We start from the raw sequence: 22,968 nt of genomic DNA, 5'->3' as shown, positions 1-22,968 counted from the left end.
TAATTCGTGTGAATTGCATGAATAACTCCTGTTCCTGTATATACGCGGTCTTCAAAACATTCATCATAAAGGCTCAGTTTCAAAACAAATAAAGCTCTTCTGCGTTGTCAGAAAATGTATATAAATAATATAGATGTTCTAACTTATAGTTATCTTATATTGTCTGGTTGAGAGCATTGTCCCCAAGGTTGTCTTTCGCCCAGTGGGCTGATGTTTGCATTAATCTGTGTGCGATGTTCGATAGCGAATTTCGGGTGCGAGTGCTTCAGGAACTCCATAACGTTTGGGTACAATTCGTACAATAATGGCCACTTGACTGCCATTTTGTTACAAATTTTATGGCTGGAGCCATAACTCAAGCACTTCTCAATTGATTTTGTTCAAAGTTGGCTCAAGAACATTGACCTATGTCATACATTTGCACGTCAGTTGATTTCACAATGCGATACAATATGGCTGCCTAGTGGCCATTTTTTTACTTGGTTTCCATTTCCAGACCAGTAACTCAGACATCGCCCAACCAATATCATTCAAGGATTGTAGAAGGATATTGACCAAAGTCATATGTCCCAACCGATTTCATAAAAGTTGGTACAAAGACATTAACCTATATCAAACATGTGCAAATTTTAATTGGCTTGGCTTGGCTTGATATGATCCAATATGGCCATCTGGTCAAGTAATTTGCGACTATATTACATTTGCGTAACAGAAATGTATTGTTCACTTTGTAACTGTGGCATTAGTTCAAGAACAATTTTAGCATAACTTCATCAAAGATGCACATATTTTTCACCCAGCGTCACCTCATATTAACTTGCTACCCTCTTAACATTTGGTGTGTAGATGCAACTCAGGCTTGTCATGTAAACTTGTTCAAGCAAATATGTTTTTATCAAAACATGCAAATGGGGTAAAAAAGGCCAACTCCGTCAAAATGCTACAACTCAAACATCGAGCCAGATTGCTTCGATATTTGTACAAAGGTATACCTTGCACAACTTTACACAAATGTATTGTAGTGCCAAAATGCATGGCTACTTTTTGTTTAGCTCTACAGTCAGCGACGCCGAGCTTATCTAATAGGTGGCAATGTTTTCTTTGTATATGAACAGCAAGTTATCGGACGCTGCTTGTACTATGGTTATTTTAAAAACTACTTTCATACATGATTGCATGTGACGCGTTGAAACACCCAATATAACCGAGGGAATAAGTTTTGTATGGCCGTCACCGCCATTACTATTGCTATTTGCCATAAATACTCTTCAGATATTACTTCTTCAATTCAACAGTTGAACCATAACTATACTAAAAACTCATTATCAGCCAATTAGCCCCATTTGTATCACAGTATTTTTAATCACAGGCCAAAAATTAACAGGACTATGTCCTCTCCGGGGACTTGTAATCAAATAACCCATTGACAAGTGGGCACAGTGTCATCTCTGATGACTTGTTAAGGATGGGGATTTGGCTGAGCGGTTTTGACTGCGATGTCTTTGCTAGGTGACTAGGTGCCGTACGTTCTGGGTTTAAATCCCTCGAGAATCATCTGAACTACTACAGATGAAAGGACATTTCATTATGCCGTACATGGTACAGGTGGAGCAGTTCATTTCAATGTAGATTATTGGTTAGGAGGCAATCACAACAACTTTGCAGTATGGTGGTTTTGCCTTCATCAGTTGAACCTTCCTCATCTACCAGTGCCATGCGTACTAGCAACTGATTATGAGTTACAACTGAAAAGGTTAGGATTTTCGAAGAGGACGAGGCAATGCAGGGTAACTCTTGCGTTGCCAAAGGTTTTCAGGTATGAAAAGTGTTCTCCCCGGGAATTTCTGATAGCAAAGTGGCTAATTTGCATAACAGTGTAATTAATTATAGTAGAGGCCATCGATGAATGGCAACTGAGTAAATGGAGAATGATGCATATGCCTCTCAAAATGCTACCGAAAAGACACCTAAAATTGAATAGGGCTCTTCCCGTCATGGAACCATAATACGTAGTACATAAATTTTAGATGTAAGAATTATGAGTCTGGTCATATTAAGCCAAAATCCTTGCAAAATATTTATAAAATGACTGCAATTTGAGAGAAAAACAAAAGAGAGAAACGTCAAGTCTTCTCAAGACTTCAGTTTTACGATCCCCTGACATTTTCAAGTTTAACAAATTGTCGAACGTAAACCATTCATGTTACTTTGTCTTTTTTAGGGTCTATGCGTGTATATTTGCCTGCAAGGGATTAACACTCTTCCCTGGGTCTGATGTACGGCATGATATAAAAAGGATACATTAACATAAACCCACAGATTTAAATCAATATTTACTTTTTTCATCATCACATCCAAGACATACTAAAACGGGCATCCCATACGGCCTGGCCGTACGCATATGCCGTATCTGCTCAAAAACTGAGTGGCGGGATGCCACTTGAACGAACTTGAAACATTACTGGTCAAATGGAACTACCCTGAAAATCTTATCAAGCAACAAATAGATCGTGCCAAAAATATTCCAAGGAGCCAACTACTTGAATTCCAAATTGTTTCTTTTGGCACGCATCAAAAATTTCTTCCTCTCCACTCACGCAAGCTATTCTATTACAGTTTCATCTCATAACACATCAATTACTGTTCTAATGTTTGAAGCTTTACTTCCAATAGCAATATCTATCCATTGGAGCGACTACAGAGACGTGCAATGAGACTAATTCTTGACACTGTTCCGCCTCTTTCCAATTATCAAATGACTATATAACCTGTATGATCAATAATTATATCCCTTCCAGATCACTTCGTTCTTCCAATCAAAACCTTAAAGTTCCCAAATCACGTACACTTCTTTATCAAAACACCTTGTCTGTTGCGGGTGTGGATGAATATGACAATCTCCCCAAATCAATCAGGGTCTCCGAGTCACTGACTAGTTTTAAGAAATCTTGTAACAACTTTATGCATTATATTTACTTGTCTGATGCACCTTCGTAGTTTATTTTTGATATTTGTAATTCTGTGTTGTTTGTGTTTTCAAGTTGGTGCTGTAATATGATTTGCTTTTGTCTATTCGACAAAAGAGGTGTTTCACCTATGGAGATATAAGAGGTGTTTCACCTATGGAGTTATCGAGTTAACATAAAGATTAATAATTAATACAAGTATTATATAGAAATAATAACGCGAATAATTATAGGTTAAATTTCCGTAACAATTTCACCATAAGGGTTTTTTGGGTCGAAAAGACCAAATATGATATCGATTTCACTGCCCCATGTTTTCATGGTTACCATTTTAGGAGTTGAAAGTTTCAGTCATTCTAATATCCCATGAAAAGTTACTTTGATTGATATGAAAATTATCTAGTTGGGGGTTCGGGTCAGAGAACACAAAACCAGAAATATTTTAATGTTTCAAGTTGTCATGGTAACTTTTTTGGGATTGAAAATGTTACTTTTTCCTAATTCCTATTAAAGAACTATTAATTGATGTAAAAAATTGATCATAAGGGTTTTTCTGGTTAGCACACCGTTTTCAAATTTCATTTTTTCCCAAATTCCATTAAAAGTGATCCCAGTTACTATGTAAATGCTCTCCTAAGTGTATTTATCACAGCATGAACTCCATGTTTATATTTTTATGTTGCCATGGTAACATTTTGGTAACCACATTCTTTTTATTTAAAACATAATGCAGCTTTTTATTTATTTTATTGATTTCTAAGTAACAACTTTTAACATTTATTCTATAATAATAATAAATGTAAACTTTTTGCCTTCAGCTAGGGGGCCATTCTGGTAATAATTATGCTTTCCGTAATTTTAGTGTGTTAGAATTATTTTATATAGACCAGAAATAATTTTTCAAGCATTTTTTTTTATTTTGTTTCATGCAGTCATTACAAATAATTTTTATATAATATAGAACTAACTTATTATGCATTCATTGAATTAAGTTTATGCCTTCAAATTAATTGTATGTGCTAATTATTCAAATTAATTTCATGTGCTAAATTAATTCTACCAGTATCTCAAATTAATTTTATGAACCCAATTCCCCTTAGCACCCAATGTACCATTATTTATCACAAGCAGTAACAGTAGCGCACATTTTTTTTATTTAAAACATGATTCACTGGTACTTATTTATTTTATGGATTTATAATTAACGACGTATTAATATTCATTTTAAAATAATTTATTTTGATTTCTTTGCCTCATTCCAGGAAGAATAATGAAGACAAATTATTTCTGATTGTTTAACTAAAGTAAAATTATGACCATGTAGTGGTGTATTATTTTTTGTGTGACCTGGCGTGACCCCATAAACTCTATGATTAGCTAGATCTCCCCTTTCCGTGGTAGCAACGGCTAAATTTGAACATGGTGCATGTATACCTTTAAACACTTTTTTAAAACCCAGCAGGCCAAGACAAGGGGGAAATATTACAAGTTAAATGTTTCGTGTTTAATACTGCCCTACTTGTAAATAAAATTAAACTAACACAAACTCTCAATGAATTTTTCCCTATTTCTCACTTGTGCGAACGTCGTAGGAAAAACTTATTGCAACAATTTACCCTAAATATAAAGAATCGGCTGTCAATTAAACTGCGGTTGCTAACCAACCGGAGGTAAACAGTGAGACTAAACGTGCCCAGAAATACGAGCGCAATAGACTAATCGTTTTGGCGTGTGCCAACTCACTTATAGAACGCCGCAAGACTAGTCGTTTTGGCGTGTGCCGGCTAATCGGCTAACAAAAACAGCAAACTGAAAAAAACCGCAAAAACTGATAGAGAAATGTAAAAAGCTATGGAATAGTTTCTATAAAAATATCTACATCTGTGTATCAACCTGGGCCTATAGCACAATGGAATAGCTAGTATTATTGTAAAAGGCGATAGTCATATCAAACTATTGACATGCCACAAAAATAATTAATCTTTCCACCTTTCAGCTTGGTGAAAAACACATTTATTGATTCGCCAAAGGCCTGTGGATTCTCTTATTTTTGCACAAGTTCTACATGGACAAAGAAAAAAGTTCGACTCACCCTCTCGGTATTGCTGTTTCAGTGAATCGGCAAAAACTGTAGCCGTGCTCCAATACAAATATCTTATCATTAAATTACGTCTTGTTATACAAGAGTTAGCATTTCAAAGTCTGTCACCCTGGTTTTTTTTCAAAGTTTGGAGAAGGGCGGCGTTACCATCTGAACGATTGAACGACGTGAAAGGCAAAATCCATCGCATATTATCCGGCAATATGTACACTGTACAGTAGAAAAACTGTAAACGCTCCAGATACGTATAAGCTTATACTCCAAACCAGATGTGAACTGAATATGCTCACGCGTTGTACAAAAGATTCATTAATAGTAGTACGCTTCACAGAACAATCAGATATCTGTTATATCACTGTATGTTGCAGGTTTTAATCAATTTTGCACAGGACTCTCGGAGTATAATCACTAATTACAAAGCTTTATTTAATATGCAAATGAGGTTTCAATTAACTAAACACTGCTCAATGCTTCATGAGACAATTAGATATCCATCAGATCAACATTTGTAGCACGTTTCATTAAATTTAATGCTGTAATTTTAGAATAATATCCCAAATTACAAAGTTCATTAAAAATGCAAATGAGCCCTAATTAACTTGACACTGTTCAATGATTCATAGCACAATTAAAATATTTATCAGATCAATATTTGTGGCAGCTTTCACCAAATTTGGTGCCGTAATTTCAGAGTTATATACCTAATTACAAAGTTTATCAAATATGCAAATGAACCCTTAATTAACTTCACACTACTAAATGCTTCACAACACAGTTAGATATCTGTCGGATCAGTATCTGCAGCAGATTTCATCACATTTGGTGCAGTTATTACGGAGTTATATGACTAATTACAAAACTTCATAAAATATGCAAATGAGCTTTTTGTTAACTTGACACTGCCAAATGCTTCTCAGTACAATTAGATATTTATCAGATCAATATCTGTACCAGATTTAACTGACTTGAGTGCCGTAATTTCAGAGTTATATACCTAATTACAAAGTTCATTAAATATGCAAATGAACCCTTAATTAACTTAACACTACTAACTGCTTTACACCACAGTTAGATATCAGTCGGATCAGTATCTGCAGCAGATTTCATCACATTTGGTGCAGTTATATCGGAGTTATATGACTAATTACAAAACTTCATAAAATGCAATCGAGCTATTTACTAGTTTGACACTGCCCAATGCTTCTAAGTATAATTAGATAATTATATATCAGATCAATTTTTGTTGCAAGTATCATCAAGTTTGGTGCAGGAATTTCAGAGTTGTGTCACTAATAACAAAAGTTCATTAAATATGCAAATGAGCAGATAATTGACATGACACTCACAGTATCATGATAATGTTCTGAGATTGTCATCTGTGAAAAGTTTCATGAAATTTTGTGCAGTATTTCTTGATATATGTCTACACTGTCATTACCGTCTCCATAGGGAAACCATTGTATGAAAAAAACGATATTGCATAACTCAATTAATATGCAAGCCACAGTCCGAAAAAGGTAATAATAATAATAATAATAATAATAATAATAATAATAATTGAATAAATACATTAATAAATCAGATTGAGTGCGATCGCGCGATGCTTGATCAAGTATGTGATCGCAAAATTGTTACGAACTTTACATGAAGACATAATGGGTTTTTGTGTAATGATCGGATCTAACTGCCTGTTCAATACAATGATACATGTACGATGATTTACATCAATTATTCTTCTGACACCTTGAATCCACCTAGCTTTTGTTTGTTCGAGTACCTTGCTTTGCAAAGTCATGAGGTAAACCGATGACACCATTATGTATGTTAATAGGGTACGATCGGTGGACCATCGCCTTTATAAAAACAAATTTCTCCAATAATGGTAAATTGTTGGTATCGCGAGCATTTTGATCTACCAAACTGTGCCTTTTATCATATAAATTATTGTTTATCATTCCATTAGGTATATGATAAATCCTTATGGCCCTAATAAGAGTTTGCTGACTTTGTCGTACTGCGCAACATTGGTCCGCAAAACCTTATCAAGTCTATAAAGATTAGTATTGCCCATCATATAAAAATAAATGTACCTGGTCCGATTGTTTGCCATCCAGTTAAACAAATGAAGTGTGTTCTATGAGATAATTCACAGCAAAGTAACTAATTTCATAGGCATGCAAAAAAGGAGCCGCTACTGATGAGGAAAATCATTACATCAATTGAACCTCAGAAAATGTCGTAGAAATCATGTTTTTCGGCAATCGAACTAACTTCAACGACTTTGTTTTAAATGTTGATGAAGGATTTTACCAATGCCCTGGACATTATCGTTGTAATGGAATGCAGAACTGTATACCGATATCTGAGAAATGCGATGGTGTCAACAGTGTCGACATGGAGATGATGAACTCTTATGTGGTAAGATTATGTATACCGTATTCTATTAAGGTAAAAGGCATGGGGATGGTCTGGCGTTGTAGTGTAATTTTACAAAACGTAAAGTATTTCATCGATCTAAAATGTATTTTACCATTTACTTTCAGAAGCTATCTGCCCCCACCATTGCGTTTGTCATGGAGCTGCTGTTGATTGCGCGTCCCAATCGATGAATGTCCTTCCAAACATAATTGGTCAAGATACCAAGAAACTGTACGTTGTAATACATGTATAGCCTTATTTTCTGACTGATTTATTCATCGCTCCTTTAGCCTCATTATTATGGCAATTCATGCATTGTTTTACCGACAGAGAATTTAGAAACGTCATATTTCTTGTGTGCAAGAATAGAATCAGTCTACTGTGAACGAAATATAGCAAAAGGAGATCGTATAAGAAAAACCATCTTCCAGACTTGTTCCCATGAGCGTATGTAACTTGTCAATATAGTTATTGACGCAATTTTACACTATTACACAATACACTATATCTTCTGCAAACAGCAATATGACCGAAAATGACGTTAATCTTGGTGAAGTCGACTTTCGTCCTTTTCAGTTGCTTGGAGAACTGTAAGTATAGTGATTTTTTTTATTTATTCAGCACTTAAAAATATACGATAAAAGAAGAAAAAGACAAACTCAAAAGTGCTTGGATAACACAGAAATAAGTTAAAAACTTATTTCCACTGTGGTCCTACAGTGTATAGTTTGCACATTTCAATTCCATTAAGTTCCATTACCTTTGCCTATAGACAGTCTTTCTCTGCGTTACATTAAGATTTTACAATCAAAGTGATTCCCAATTCAATTTTGATATTTTATTCTGTGGCTTACAAATTACTCCGGCCAAAGCGCTATACCAGCGTCAACCATACCGAAGTGTTGACTCCAAGCAGAAAAATCAAAATGTGACATTTACTAAGTTCTGCTACTAATACATTTCCGCGTCATTCACATCATGTCTTTTTCAATATTTTTTCAGAGATCTTTCGATAAATTCGATTATGGAGATACGCCCAAGGAAATTTGAGCTTCTAAGAATCTATACTTGCTGTAAGTATGATCTTAGAAAGATTTTTAGGTGTCTGTACTCTAAGTATGTCTCTAAAGAAAACAAAAGCCGCATTTAATTAACGATATTTTCATCATTTTTTTGCAATAAATCAAGGGCATATTCCTACATAGAATTATTATTTTTGACAAATTATCTATAATCAGGACTAGAAGAATTCCATTTTCATCAATAACAAGACACATTACAAATATATATGTTATGTTCAAAAGTTGATTTAACGATTCGATATGATTTTTGATGTATGACAAGAAATTTATCTTTTTACTAGAACAAATAATTTCAGAAATCATACATCGAAATTTACATGCGAAAGATAATGCCATATTTATATATAATCCCATGGTATTTTTCTCTGTTTGACGTCCATCGTCGGAGCGCTAGCCGTACAACTTCGAGCCGAAGGCGAGAAGTTGTGTGGCTCCGCGAAAAACACGAGTATATGGGATTATATATTTATCACATGAACAGTCTTCTTATTTTTCTTTTGACGTAGATGGATCAAAATTATCGTAACAAATTGCATGAATTTCGTCGCGATTTGTGTTTTACTTACACGGATTACTTTCATTTAAAGAGTAAAGCGGCCCGTCATCCAGGAGATACTTTCATTCATAAATCCCATCAAGCTGAAATTTGATACATCGAATGGTATCTCCACCAACCAGACGTACTGATTCGGTCACGTGAACGTGTCAATCATTGTCTCGCGCTGTACTGATGCCAAGGCAAGTCGGCCATCGGCGGACATAGCTTTCACCGTGCTAGCGACGGATAGCTATAGTATTCAGAGTTATTTAGAATATTTACAAATAGATTTATGAAGTAAATGCAACGAAACGATCGAAAAAGTAATTCTTATTCTCAGAGATGCCATGGCTTTTCAAATTATCACACAAGTTTCGACCTTGGCGAGCGCGGAAGATTCCGTTCGATGACACACAGGGTGTACCTCATTGCATGTTTGTGCCCATAACGCTGCCGTCATCGGTGTCTCCCGGTGTCAACTCGTCAATCCCGATCTCGGCCGTCAATGTTTTCGGACTTTATTTTTGTAGTGACACATATCTCGCCCGTGAATACATCCTAATTTTGTTACTTGACGGAAACTCTGTTTTGAGTGTTGTCTGAGTCAACTTTCGAAGTACGTGGGATTCCACAGCGCTGCACACAGCCCGACAGCTATGTCTCCGCTTACAGCCTTACGCCGCGCTGCAAGTTTGATTCCGAGCGAGAACGACTCGACTCGAGCCGCAACCTTACTGAGCCATTAAAATAAAACGATCGACAGTATCTCCGTTCGATTCTCGGGAAAAGCTATAGTTTTAGCGACTTGAAATTTTGTTGGACAAATATGCCTTCTATGTTTCCATGTCTGGATTTATCGGCTCACATTTTTGTAAAAATGTCGTGAAAGCTGGCATAGTATCGATCACGATAAATCTGTCTGTGTCGCGACGCCTGCATGTATGAACGGTACCATGCACGAAAAAAGTTCCGGTTGATGACGTACAACAGGGGTAATTCGGATTTCTTATCTGTCCTGTTCTATGTCACACAGGTGGCGATTCGGGCCAGTGCAGGTGATAAAAATTTCTAATTTTTATACTCTGTTGGTGTGCATTTACCTGAAATCAAGGCACTCCCATCTGCGATCCTATTTTTCTTTGCCCATTTTCTCATGAAACAATGCAGTTTTATGATTATTCAGTTCAACCAGTGAACACATTCACATGTGTTCACTGATTGATTGACGACTGATTAGTAGTTTAAGCATCACAAACAACGATGCTAACTTTCGATTTAAATAGCCATTACGGTACTGTTTTACGTATGTAATTTGATTTTAATTTCAGAAACCTAAAAGGAAACAAATTACATACCATAGAAGCAAATACATTTTACGGACTACAAAATCTTAGAGTGCTGTAAGTAGCGTTTTGATCAATAATACGAGTTCATGATAGCTATGATAAGTATCATGAGATTTGGTTGAATGGATCAGTGATCATCATCGCTCTTCGATTGTTTATTGCATCCTAACCATCCAAGTGTGTTATTCCACAGACAAATATACACAGACTGGAAACGCGGCATGCCTTTTGTTCTATGGTCGTCTCGGTAGACTATTGGCTTTTCATATTAAAATGAGCTTCAAAGGTGTTAAACTTTTTGGAGGCTTTGTTTGTGGTTGATAATTGCATGAGATTATGCGAAAAATACGACGAGATGGCATCGTACTGCCAGTCGCGTAGCAACCATAGTTACTTTGTGAGCTCTCAGGCCAGAAACACTGCTTCACGCCAATCAAAACATAACACGCCAGCAGTTTCATAAACATGTCCTTCCTTGACGCACGTGTACAAGACAGTATGACTGACCGTTAACCATTGAGTAAAACCAGACAGTATCGATAAAAGACTTTCAAATTTGGTTCAAACACACTCATTATATATTCATAAAAATATGAGAGGAATTTTTAAAACGGTAAAACTCACTTTCCTGAAGCTCAAAACACTCCCGTTTTCGCCAGCACGTCAATTCCGCTCAGCACCACACGACAACAACAACACAAACTTTGCCGAACATACTTTCGCTTAACAATTGGCGAAAATCCGAAAATTAGCGAAGAATGCATGGTCGGCACTCTTCGGAAAAGAAAGGCGAGAGCAACCTGAGGCGAGGCGAACATGGATTGGTTACGTAACCGCTTCACGCCTTAAACAATACCCGTTGCGAGTCTGTCTATGTTTGTCTGTGGTTATTCCGAGTTATATTCATTACGGTAATATTAAAAAGGGTAAGCTACAGTTATAGCAAAAAGATTTTTCAGCTTTTTAGTTTGATGAACGAGTTTGTCGTTGAAAGTACCGTCTTCTTCAAAAAAAAAAAACAGATCCATTAAACCGCCGCTTTTTTCATTGCTCCAAGTGAAACATATGTGTATGTATGTCAGTCCCTTAAGAAGACGGTTGACAATTGCACCAGCATTTAATTTTAAATGCGGTACACACTTGCATTTTATCAAAGGATCTTGACTGGAAACGGCATAGCTTTTATTGAAGTCGGGGCATTCACAGATCTGCGAAACCTTTGTGTACTGTAAGTAAAGAAACAACCCTTGTCTTTTTTGTTTGCTGGATAATGTATTAAGAACAGCATTAAAATGTTTGTCAGTATATACTTTTGTGTTATCATTGTTACTGTTGTTGTTGTTGTTGTTGTTGTTGCTGTTGCTCTTGTTGTTGTTGTTGTTGTTGTTGTTGGCTTTTGAAGAAAATGTTGAATAAGACTTTAAATGTAGAGAATTCCAACATAAATGGTATAAGAAGTACTTCTTCCCGTTTCATTCCAGCATTCCGTGAATTACATATTATCCATTTTGCAAAGTTTGATTAAAGTTGTTAATATCGACAGCCTAAGAACTACCCTACAATAACAGCCTTGTATGTGAATGAAAATGGAAAATTCTTAACCTTTATTCAAATGTTTTCAGAGTTTCAACAAAGTTTACACAATCATGTTTAATGTCTCCCTTCTGCAGGCAAATGATAGGAAATTTATTCAAGACTGAAAGTTCTGAGCTTTTTGTCCCGTTGACAGGACTTGTTGAAATGTAAGTATCGTACCTTTACTTGGCTTCTTGATTGTCTCTTGTTGGCCTGTTTGGCTTCCTGGTAATCGAACGAGAAGAATATCAGAATTTAAAATAAGCCATGGCGAGACGTGAGCGTAGTCGAGTGTGTCTAAGACAATCGTGACCATTTGACCCAACGTTTCGAAACCAGATAGATAGATGATTGCACTGGATAAAACTCAACGATATTTATCTAGTGCAAACACATTGAAACCCCTCTTCTCAGATTGTTCTAGATTGCATATTTAGACACATTAAGGTTTCAAAATTTTCGATCCAAGAGGGGGACATCTCGCACTCCCCCTTCCCATCGGCCTCTCGCACGTTCTTCCCCATACTTTCAAATTCTCCCCGAGAGACATCCTAGCAAGAGACTATGTACCCTCCTGACTGAGAGAAAATGTTCTCCTTCTCACAGTTCGTTGTAGAAGCTATATTACTGGAGCTAAAGTCAAATATTTTTTATAAAAAGGCTTTATGTAGGGCTGAACCGTGACAATCTTTAATTCAAGACCGATTCGCGATGTGAAAGATTTTTAGCGAAAATCCAAAAGTCTTGTGAAAATCTGTACCCAGCTATCTTGAAAATTCTAGACTTTCCATTGATAAGCTAATTACGTTTCTGAAAATAACTTCACTTGTAGTAATCATGGCCTTCTAGAGAACGTTCTGGACTATACTAGACTAAATAACTGATCATGGGCGAGAATGACCTACATATTAACATTATACACTATACGATGACTGTTTTTTTAACACTTGAATGGAGCAGACGATGTGTGGGCATCGACCGTGGCTTTGATACAACTTGTTACCGATATCGATAGGCGATGAACAGACAGTGCTGGGTAATCTGTAAAAAAATAATAAAACCTGAAATTTTGCAAATTTGGTGACTCGTCAGTGGTGTCGAGATTTCCGCTCAGTTTAAAGTGAAATTCATCACTGTCCCGGGGACTGTTCCCCAAATAAGATATTCTCTTGATTCTTCCAGCGCACATGAAAGTGGACTCATGATGGGTGAAATAAAGACTGACTGGTGGGGCGTGCAATCTTGAACTCCTCGTAAATCGCAGTTGTTATACGGTATTTTGGGTACAAAATTTCAAAATTGTCAAAATATTCATTTTTAAGTCGTACTTTTCTATGTACACAAATTTACTTTGAATAAATTGATAAATTTAGACTTGCTTTCCCTCTCCCCCCCCCCTCCTCCCCTACTTCAGCATTGCCCAGCTGTATATGCATAGTGGACTACAAGCAGGGGGGAAGGCCTCCGACAGAAACTCCATATTGGAGGAGGTTTTATAACCTGCGCTGACGTTTAAACTGACAAACTATTGTCTTCACATGTAAGAGAAATTGTATGATCCAGATATGAACTGAAAATGCTTCCGTGTTTCGGTTTATACGTTACGTCAACTTTGATCATTCAGATATATATTAAATGGAAATTAGTTAAATTAATAGTATTACATTTATGACAGAGAATCTCAGAAGAAAGCAGCAAGTTTCGACAACTTCGATCAAGTCAATCCAAATATATATCCCTAATTAGGAAACTTAGTTAAATATGCAAATTAGTCATTAGCTGAAGTGAAAATTCAATAATGTTATTTCATATATCTTCAATGTCCACAGCAAGTTTCATCGACTTTTGGTCAAGTCAGTCAAGATATGTATATATCACTACTTAAAAGAGATCATTGAATATGCAAATTTGTAATTAGCCTATCTTAAAATGCTAAACAAACTTCGTGAATGTTAGATTATTGTACCGCCTATGTACATCATGGCAAAGTTGGTCACTTTTCAAAGTAATTTCCAACATTTAGAAAGTTTGTTAAATATGCAAATCAGTAATAATCTGAAATAAAATGCTTAATGACTTAATGTTGTATAATAGTGTGTTCAGTTCGCATAGAACGTTTTGTCACCTGTGATTAAGTCAATCGAGATATATCCATAATAAGTAAATTTCATAGCATATGAAAATTACAATTTTGGCTGAGGTAAAATGCTATGTGACTTTCAATAACGTTAAATCAAAGTTACGAAGCAAGTTTCGTCGACTTTAATACAATCAAGATATATATCTCTGATAGCGTTGATCGCGATTTCGGTTTGTCACTAAATATAGCTGCACGTGCGCGACTTTCGGACAAATATGCTGAAATTCGGACAAATTTTGTCGTTGTATGCGCGGCTGTTGTTGCAGCTTGTAGTCTCAGTCATAAATTCATACGATAAGCGTGACGCTAAATAGCCATTCTAACACTCGCAGGTTTTATTTTCGTCGTTTATGCTGAAAATGCGGACAAATGTTTATTTATGCATATTAATGAGAGAACAGTGACGTCATTTGCGATCATCGCTATTAGGAAAAGTCATCAAATATGCAATTACCAATTATCATGTCATCCTTTTATCTTTTACGGCTGATATATCCTTGTGTGACGAACATTTGTAGCAAAAATCATCAAACAATGTGCAGCCGTTCTCAAGGTATTCTGTTCTTTCCCAAATCATTATTTTTGCAAATGAGAAATAATATGCAAGCCACAGCCACAAAAACTAATCAGTTCTTGAAAATTGAATCTATATACCAGATTTAAAGGATATAGTCGTCGGAACTGCGCGAAATGGGCGAGTTTCTTGTTTACAAACAATGCATTTCGTGCACGATATCAAGATGCAACTCATCATCATAGCTGCAACATTTAAATTATACGATGATAGATTATGACAGACATGTTTTAACTTTCATCAATCACCATTGTCCCTTGGATACATCGTTGCCATTGGTCGTATGGGTCCCATACGACCTCTGTGCGCAGTTCCGACGACTATATCCCTGTAAGTCTGATCCGATAAACCATTTTTAGATGTCGCGCCAACAGACAGACATTGCTGCTACAGTAGGCTGCACTTACAAAAAAAAAACAACTGCGAGAGGAGGATGAAGGAATTCAGGGGGAATAGGAAATGTTTGGGGTCATAGAGGGGGACTTTAAAGTGTTGCTTTATCTATAGGGGGGACCTGAAAAATTTTGGTTGCCTTTAACTTTTAGGATTCCAAGGTTTGGTTGCTAATTCCGTGAATATTTAATAGCATTTAAATATCATCAATTGTTCTAATGTTAGTATTATAACACGATTGGAAATATTTTGGGATAATAGGAGATTGTAGTAATATTGGTTTATTCAGTAAATTTAACCTCATCTACTCTTCTGTTTTCGCAATTCACATGTTTTTAGGGTAATCTGTAATATTGTAACTTTCAGCTATAGGGTACTCGACACTTTTGATAAATTTGCACAATAAATAGATTTCTACCATTTCAAAATTTCAAAATGACAGATCCTATTGTTTTCTTTGAAATTGTCATTATTGTTTTGTCCATTCCCCAAGTTTTGGTAATTTGAGAAAATAGAGGGTCATGTCCAAGGTGGCCCTGAAAAATAGAGGGTCATGTCCAAGGTGGCCTTGAAAAATAGAGGGTCATGTTCAAGGTGGCCTTGAAAAATAGAGGGTCATGTCCAAGGTGGCCCTGAAAAATAGAGGGTCATGTCCAAGGTGGCCTTGAAAAATAGAGGGTCATGTTCAAGGTGGCCTTGAAAAATAGAGGGTCATGTCCAAGGTGGCCCTGAAAAATAGAGGGTCATGTCCAAGGTGGCCTTGAAAAATAGAGGGTCATGTTCAAGGTGGCCTTGAAAATATAAGGTAATGTTGCCATGTACAATTTTTAGACATTTTCAACTTTTCAATTTCAAAATATCTTTTTAATACAAATATTTCACCAGCTACTTGAACTCCTTGAATTTTTTAAGTAGATAGAATAAAAAAATACAATTTTAACTATTTTACTTTGCCTTATTGAGGTACTAACTTCGAAAGTATGAAATACCTTTAGTTAGTTTCCTGAACATCTACCACACAATGAAAATGACAGTTCAGCAAAATAGGAGAGTTTACAATGTACTATCAGCAGTCAAACAAAGTAGTGGAAATAACTGTTCGAAAAATCGCAATTTGACAACCGTGATATATCAAAAACAGGTAAAGGATCAAAATTTGTAAGATTCAAAACATTTTGCAGAATTATATGATAAGTACAGTTTGCAAAATTTTTGTTTATTTCACTGTATTTACATTTGCAAAAAAAGCAAATTTGACTAGATTTAGTAAAAAGCAGTTAACTTAACTTTGTTGCCAAGTAGATTGAACAAAATTAAGAAATTTACCTTAGTCTGTAGCAACAAATTATGGTCTGGTGCCTTATTTTTCAATAATTTTTGACAAACTTTTCAAAATCCTATAAACCCAAAATATTTCCAATCGTGTTTTATTAAACAACCTCTAGAACCATGTTGTCGCATTTCAATACTTTTGTCTCAAAAAATCTAAAACGGTATGAATTTTCGTAAAAATCAACAAGTAGGCCTAGTATCAGGCCAGAACCTGCAACTGTTGATAATCTTTTGCAATATTTCCTTACAATATATGTAATATAGTTTCTTGTGATCCTCATGACAGTAAAACATACTTGTACACAAGATTAGGCCAGAGTAGAACACATGGAGATACACTGCCAGATCCGAGGTGCAAACATTTTATAGACCCCCCTCTCGCTAAGTATCAAAGTGTTGCGAGTGTAGCGGAGGCTGGGAAGAGAAGTGTAATTGCATGTGAAATATATCAATGCGCAGCGTGTTTAAGTCAGGACTATTTTCACGTATAGTTTCTGGTATACAACATTGCAATCTTTCCATCGATTGATATATCGTGAATAATTATCCTTTTCATTAGAGAAAGAGAGTTGAAGAGTAGTAAAAGAGAGAGGGTAGCCGAAACTCTGCTTAAAGGTTGTCAGGGACACCTACGAACGGTAAAAACTATATCTAGGGTACGTTGGCGATGGATGAAAATTAAAACATGTTAATTTTCAAGATATGTTGATGTGATGCCTTAAGATATTATGCATGGAATACATTATTTGGAAACAGTAAAGTTGCACACGCGCAGTTCCGTAGAATCCTTCCTTTACACAATATGTATAAAAGTTAAATTTAAAAAGGTAAATCTTTCACGATCAACTTTTACTCGCCAGAGAGACACCAATCCTGTTGCGTAGTTGAGAACGTGTAGCGAAGTGTAACGGAGACTAGAAGTAATTTTTGTGAAAAAAAGAAGAAGGGGGTGTAGCGAACGTACCGAAGTGTAGCTATTGTAGGCTGTAAGATGGCCACTTTTTACTCGCCAGATAGACACCAATCCTGTTGCGTAGTTAAGAACGTGTAGCGAAGTGTAACGGAGACGAGAAGTAAAATTTGAGACCGGGCGACTTGAAAGCTATCAGGGATTTTTGAATTACGGCATATGAGAATAATCAAATATTAAAGAAAAAAGATGGGGTCGCCCTGCTTGATTGATATCGTAAAATAACACAAAAATAAAACTTTGTATAGTAAAAAGACCCTAATTTAAACGAAAATCATTTTAATTTTACCGAATTTGCCATTATTTCACCAAAGTTCGGATTAATACGTTAACTTTTTGTATAATTTTATAAGTCGCATCTAACGTAGCCAGGAATTCACTATTCTCATGATTCTCATTTTGTGTGCTCTTTAGTAGATGCCATTGGCCTGGCCAGAGTTGGATTAACTCAATCGATTAAGGACTGATAAATCAAAAAAGTCCTTTGATGCGTTTAAAAATGACTCAATTTAGAACTTGTCTTGTGATATGGCGCTAAACCTGCTAATAACAGGTAGTGTTAAACATCTGCAAGCAGAGTTGCCCAATACATGTTTGCGTGCATCACTAATAAATATTCGGCTATATGATAATTGAGTGGGGGCGGTATTTAAATTTTGATCATGTAGAGGGGGACTTGAAAACATTTGATTGTATTGAGGGGGGTCTGAAAAAATAAGATTTCAATCTCGATTCCTCCGCCTCCGCCGTTATTTGTGAATGCAGCCTTACGAGTGTTAATACATGAGCGTAAAATGCATTTGTTAACCACTTTAGGGGCCCCAGTAATTACAGGGGGTGGGCCGGGGAATTTCGGGCACACCTGTACTGTAAAATGTGACCCTCCCCTATCCCCTGTCTAAAATGTGTTCTCCCCCTTGTCCGACATTCTAAAACTTGACCCTCCCCCAACCACTGCGGTATTCTCCCAGGAATAACTGAAACAGTATCAGCTAATTTACATAACAATTGGTTCAATTGTTATGTTAGGGACAAATTACAGAGGGGAGGGCTGGTGTTTTTGGAGGGACAGTCGCAATTTATCACGCAAGAATTTTTGAAGAGATATGGTATTTCATACATTTGAGGGAGGGTCACCATATTTTGTGCAACTATAAGAAGACAAGATGTGGCTGATTTAGTGCTTCATCCAAACATATCAAATCATACTACATGGAGTCTAGCAGGCAATTGTTGACAATTTTCCCCCACAAAACATGCTATATCTGTGTATTATATATGTTGATAAGTATTTAAATGTACTTTGCTTGAATTGGGAAGTAAAATGTGCATTTGTGTACAAGAAATTGATTTCTGAATTTCATCTAAAAAGTTGGTTCACTATCCATGGTGTCTATTATGCAACTATGTATAGTTTTTTCCAATACAAAAATAGGTAAATCTTTGCATTTGTTTGCTCTTGATTATTGCATTTAATGTTCTTGATTAGACTTGATTGGTTACAAGTCCATGGTTGTGTAAGAAATTTGATTTTGCAATTTCACCGAAATGCCGATTCACTATGCATGGCGGTCTATGATGAAACTATGAATAATTTTTTTCAGTACAAAATTAGATAAATCTGTGCATTTATGTATGCTTGATTATTTACATTATTGTTCTTGATTAGACTAGAGTGGTTACAAGTCTATGGTTGTGTAAGAAATTTGATTTTGGAATTTCACCGAAATGTCGATTCACTATGCATGGCGGTCTATGATGAAATTATGAATAATTTCTTTTCATACAAAATTATATAAATCTGTGCATTTATGTATGCTTGATTATTTACATTATTGTTCTTGATTAGACTAGAGTGGTTACAAGTCCATGGTTGTTTAAATAATTGATTTGGAATGTCACCGAAATGTTGATTCACTATGCATGGCGGTCTATGATGAAACTATGAATAATTTTTTTCCAATACAAAACTAGGTAAATCTATGCATGTATGTGCGCTTGATTATTTATATAAATGTTTTTGATTAAACTAGAGTGGTTATAAGTCCATGGTTGTGCAAGAAATTTGATTTTGGAATTTCACCGAAAAGTTGATTTACTGTACATGGTAGTTTATGAGAGAACTATGCACAATTTTTTCCAATATAAAACTGACAATATCTTTGCATTTATGTACATTTGATAATTGATATACACTTTTCCACCTGTTGCATATGTTTTTGTCTCTTGTCTTTTATCAGTTTTAACTGTTCAAGGTATTCAATGCGAGATACCACTGCATCTTATTTGCTTGTGAACTTGTGGAACTTGTGGATATCGTGTACGTATTTTGTTTGTGATTTCCTACTCAGGAAATATCACATGGACAATCAAAGTTTCGGCCATAAAATCAGCTTCTGTGTGACCCTCCCCAAGATCGGATTATAACCAGATATGAACTGAATATGCTCACGTGTTTTACAACAGGTTCATTAATAGTAATACGCTTCACAGAACAATAAGATATATGTTATCACTATATGAAGCAGGTTTTTTTCAACATCGCACAGTACTCTCAGAGTTTAATCACTAATTACAAAACTTTATTTAATATGCAAATGAGCTGTTAATTAACTTGACACTGCTCAATGCTTCATGGGACAATTAGATATCCATCAGATCAACATTTGTAGCACGTTTTATTAATTTAATGCTGTAATTTTAGAGTAATGTCACTAATTACAAAGTTCATTAAATATGCAAATAATCCCTAAATTAACTTGACACTGTTCAATGATTCATAACACAATTAAATATTTATCAAATCAATATCTGTAGCACGTTTCACAAAATTTGGTGCCGTAATTTCAGAGTCATATACCTAATTACAAAGTTTATTAAATATGCAAATGAACCCTTAATTAACTTTACACTACTAAATGCTTAACAACACAGTTAGATATCTGTCGGATCAGTATATGCAGCAGTTTTCATCACATTTGATGCAGTTATTTCGGAGTTATATGACTAACTATAAAACTTCATGAAATATGCAAATGAGCTAATTATTAACTTGACACTGTTCAATGCTTCTCAGTACAATTGGATATTTATCAGATCAACATCTGTAGCAAGTTTCATCAAATTTAACGCTGTAATTTGGGAGTATTATTACTAATTACAAAGTTCATAAAAATGCAAATAAACCCTTAATTAACTTCACACAAGTAAATGCTCTACATAACAATTAGATATCTGTCGGATCAGTATCTGCAGCAGATTTCGTTACATTTGGTGCAGTTATTTTGGAGTTATATCACTAATTACAAAACTTCTTAAAATATGCAAATGACCTATTTGTTAACTTGACACTGCCAAATACTTCTCAGTACAATAGATATTTATCAAAACAATATCTGTACCGAATTTCAAAGACTTGGGTGCCGTAATTTCAGAGTTATATACCTAATTACAAAGGTCATTAAATATGCAAATGAACCCTTAATTAATTTCACACTACTAAATGCTTTACACTACAGTTAGATATCAGTCGGATGAGTATCTGCAGCAGATTTCATCACATTTGGTGCAGTTATATCGGAGTTATATGACTAATTACAAAACTTCATAAAATATGCAAATGAGCTATTTATTAACTTTACACTGCCCAATGCTTCTAAGTATAATTAGATACATATCAGATCAATATTTGTTGCAAGTATCATCAAGTTTGGTGCAGGAATTTCAGAGTTATGTCACTAATAACAAAAGTTCATTAAATATGCAAATGAGCAGATAATTGACATGACACTCACAGTATCATCGTAATGTTCTGAGATTGTCATCTGTGAAAAGTTTCATGAAATTTTGTGCAGTATTTCTTGATATATGTCTACTCTGTCATTACCGTCTCCATAGGGAAACCATTGTACGGAAAAAAAACGATATTGCATAACTTCATTAATATGCAAGCCAAACTAACCAAAATCTAATCAGTTCTTGCAAGTAGCATATGGTACCTGTGTACCAAATCTGACTTGAATCCGTTCAGGCGTTTTTGAGTTATCGTGTAAACAGACACACACACACACACACCTAAACACACAAACACACACACACACACACACGGACAGACAGACAGACATCGCTATGACATTAGCCCACGTGTTAAAAAGTGACCCCCTGAACTGTTTTCTAAAAAGTGGCCCACCCGCCTGTAATTTCTGAAGGCTCCCTTAATTTAAGCGTATACAAAAAATCTATTGTTGTCGACAAATTATCTCTCTTTAATTTCACAGTTACACCGATGCTTATAAATACTGTTGCATGGTCAGAAAACATCAAGAAGTTCAAGTTTGCTCACCGCCTGCTGATGCATTTTCTTCATGTGAAGATCTTATGGCCAATCAAGTTTTAAGATGTTCAGTGTGGATCCTCGGATTAGCGGCCTTTTTCGGCAATTCATTTGTCATCGTATGGCGAATCAAACAGAAGGACTTGGGAAAAGTTCACACCTTCCTTATTTGGAACCTGGCTGTAGCTGATTTCTTGATGGGGACTTACATGTTAATAATTGCTTCAGTTGACATGAATTACCTTGGAGTTTATGTCACTTATGACGCGTCCTGGAGAAGCAGCCCCTTGTGTAGTGTTGCTGGTTTTCTAGCATCGCTGTCGAGTGAGATGTCAGTCTTCTCCCTGACAGTTATTACCTTAGACCGCTTTCTCTTGATAGTATTTCCTCTGAAATTCATTCGGATCCCCCTCAAAACTGCCATCATTATCATGGTTTTTGGTTGGGTAGCCGTCGCATTCCTTAGCTTTCTGCCTCTTGTTGGTTTTTCCTACTTCGGTGACAGCTTCTACAGTCGTTCTCCAGTCTGCCTATCCCTTCATTTAACCAACGAACACACGCCAGGCTGGTTATACTCGGTTGTCATTTTCATCTTCCTGAACTTCTTGTCCTTCATCGCTATATCAATTCTGTATCTGACTATGTACTTAGCTATACGACGCACAACTTTAGCCACTGGTGTTCAGCTGCAGCAGAAAGCCAGAGAAACTGCGGCTATTGCCAAACGAATGACGCTGATAGTGCTGACTGACTTCTTCTGCTGGGTTCCAATCGCTGTGATGGGTATGCTGGCACTGACTGATACAGTCACAATTCCAGGATCTGTTTATGCTTGGGCTGCAGTCTTCATCTTGCCTATTAACTCAGCGATTAACCCCTTCCTCTACACCATATCAGTCATAAAGATGACGAAGAAAAAGCCACACCAATCTACAATCAATATAAATTTAGAACCAAGTAATTCGACTAAATATCAAATGGGTGAGTAAATTTTATTTCTAACTTTATGTGGTCTTACTCAATGTCTTAATATTCATTCGAAAAAGAGCGAATGATGAGACAAACATCAGTCAACTGATAGTTCAGTATTTATAGATAGCCGACGAAAATAAAAATGTAAATAACATGGTATTGCCGTTAAAAAGATATTCAACAAATTCTAGACAGTGTTTAGTATTTTTTTCTTTTCAGTGTTGTACG

General features: G+C 35.8%; 1 protein-coding gene across 1 annotated transcript; it reads left to right on the top strand.

Annotated features, from left to right (window-relative positions):
• The first annotated feature begins 21,740 nt into the window (after positions 1-21,740).
• Positions 21,741-22,757, top strand: LOC139133600 (G-protein coupled receptor GRL101-like). The gene has a single exon (XM_070700337.1). The coding sequence runs from the start codon at positions 21,741-21,743 to the stop codon at positions 22,755-22,757; it is 1,017 nt and encodes a 338-aa protein (XP_070556438.1).
• The last annotated feature ends 211 nt before the right edge of the window (positions 22,758-22,968 follow it).

This window comes from Ptychodera flava, chromosome 5 (assembly GCF_041260155.1).
Source record: "Ptychodera flava strain L36383 chromosome 5, AS_Pfla_20210202, whole genome shotgun sequence".
Classification (NCBI taxonomy): Eukaryota; Metazoa; Hemichordata; class Enteropneusta; family Ptychoderidae; genus Ptychodera; species Ptychodera flava.
Note: the sequence above shows the minus strand (reverse complement) of the source record. Positions and strands in the feature narration are given on the sequence as shown.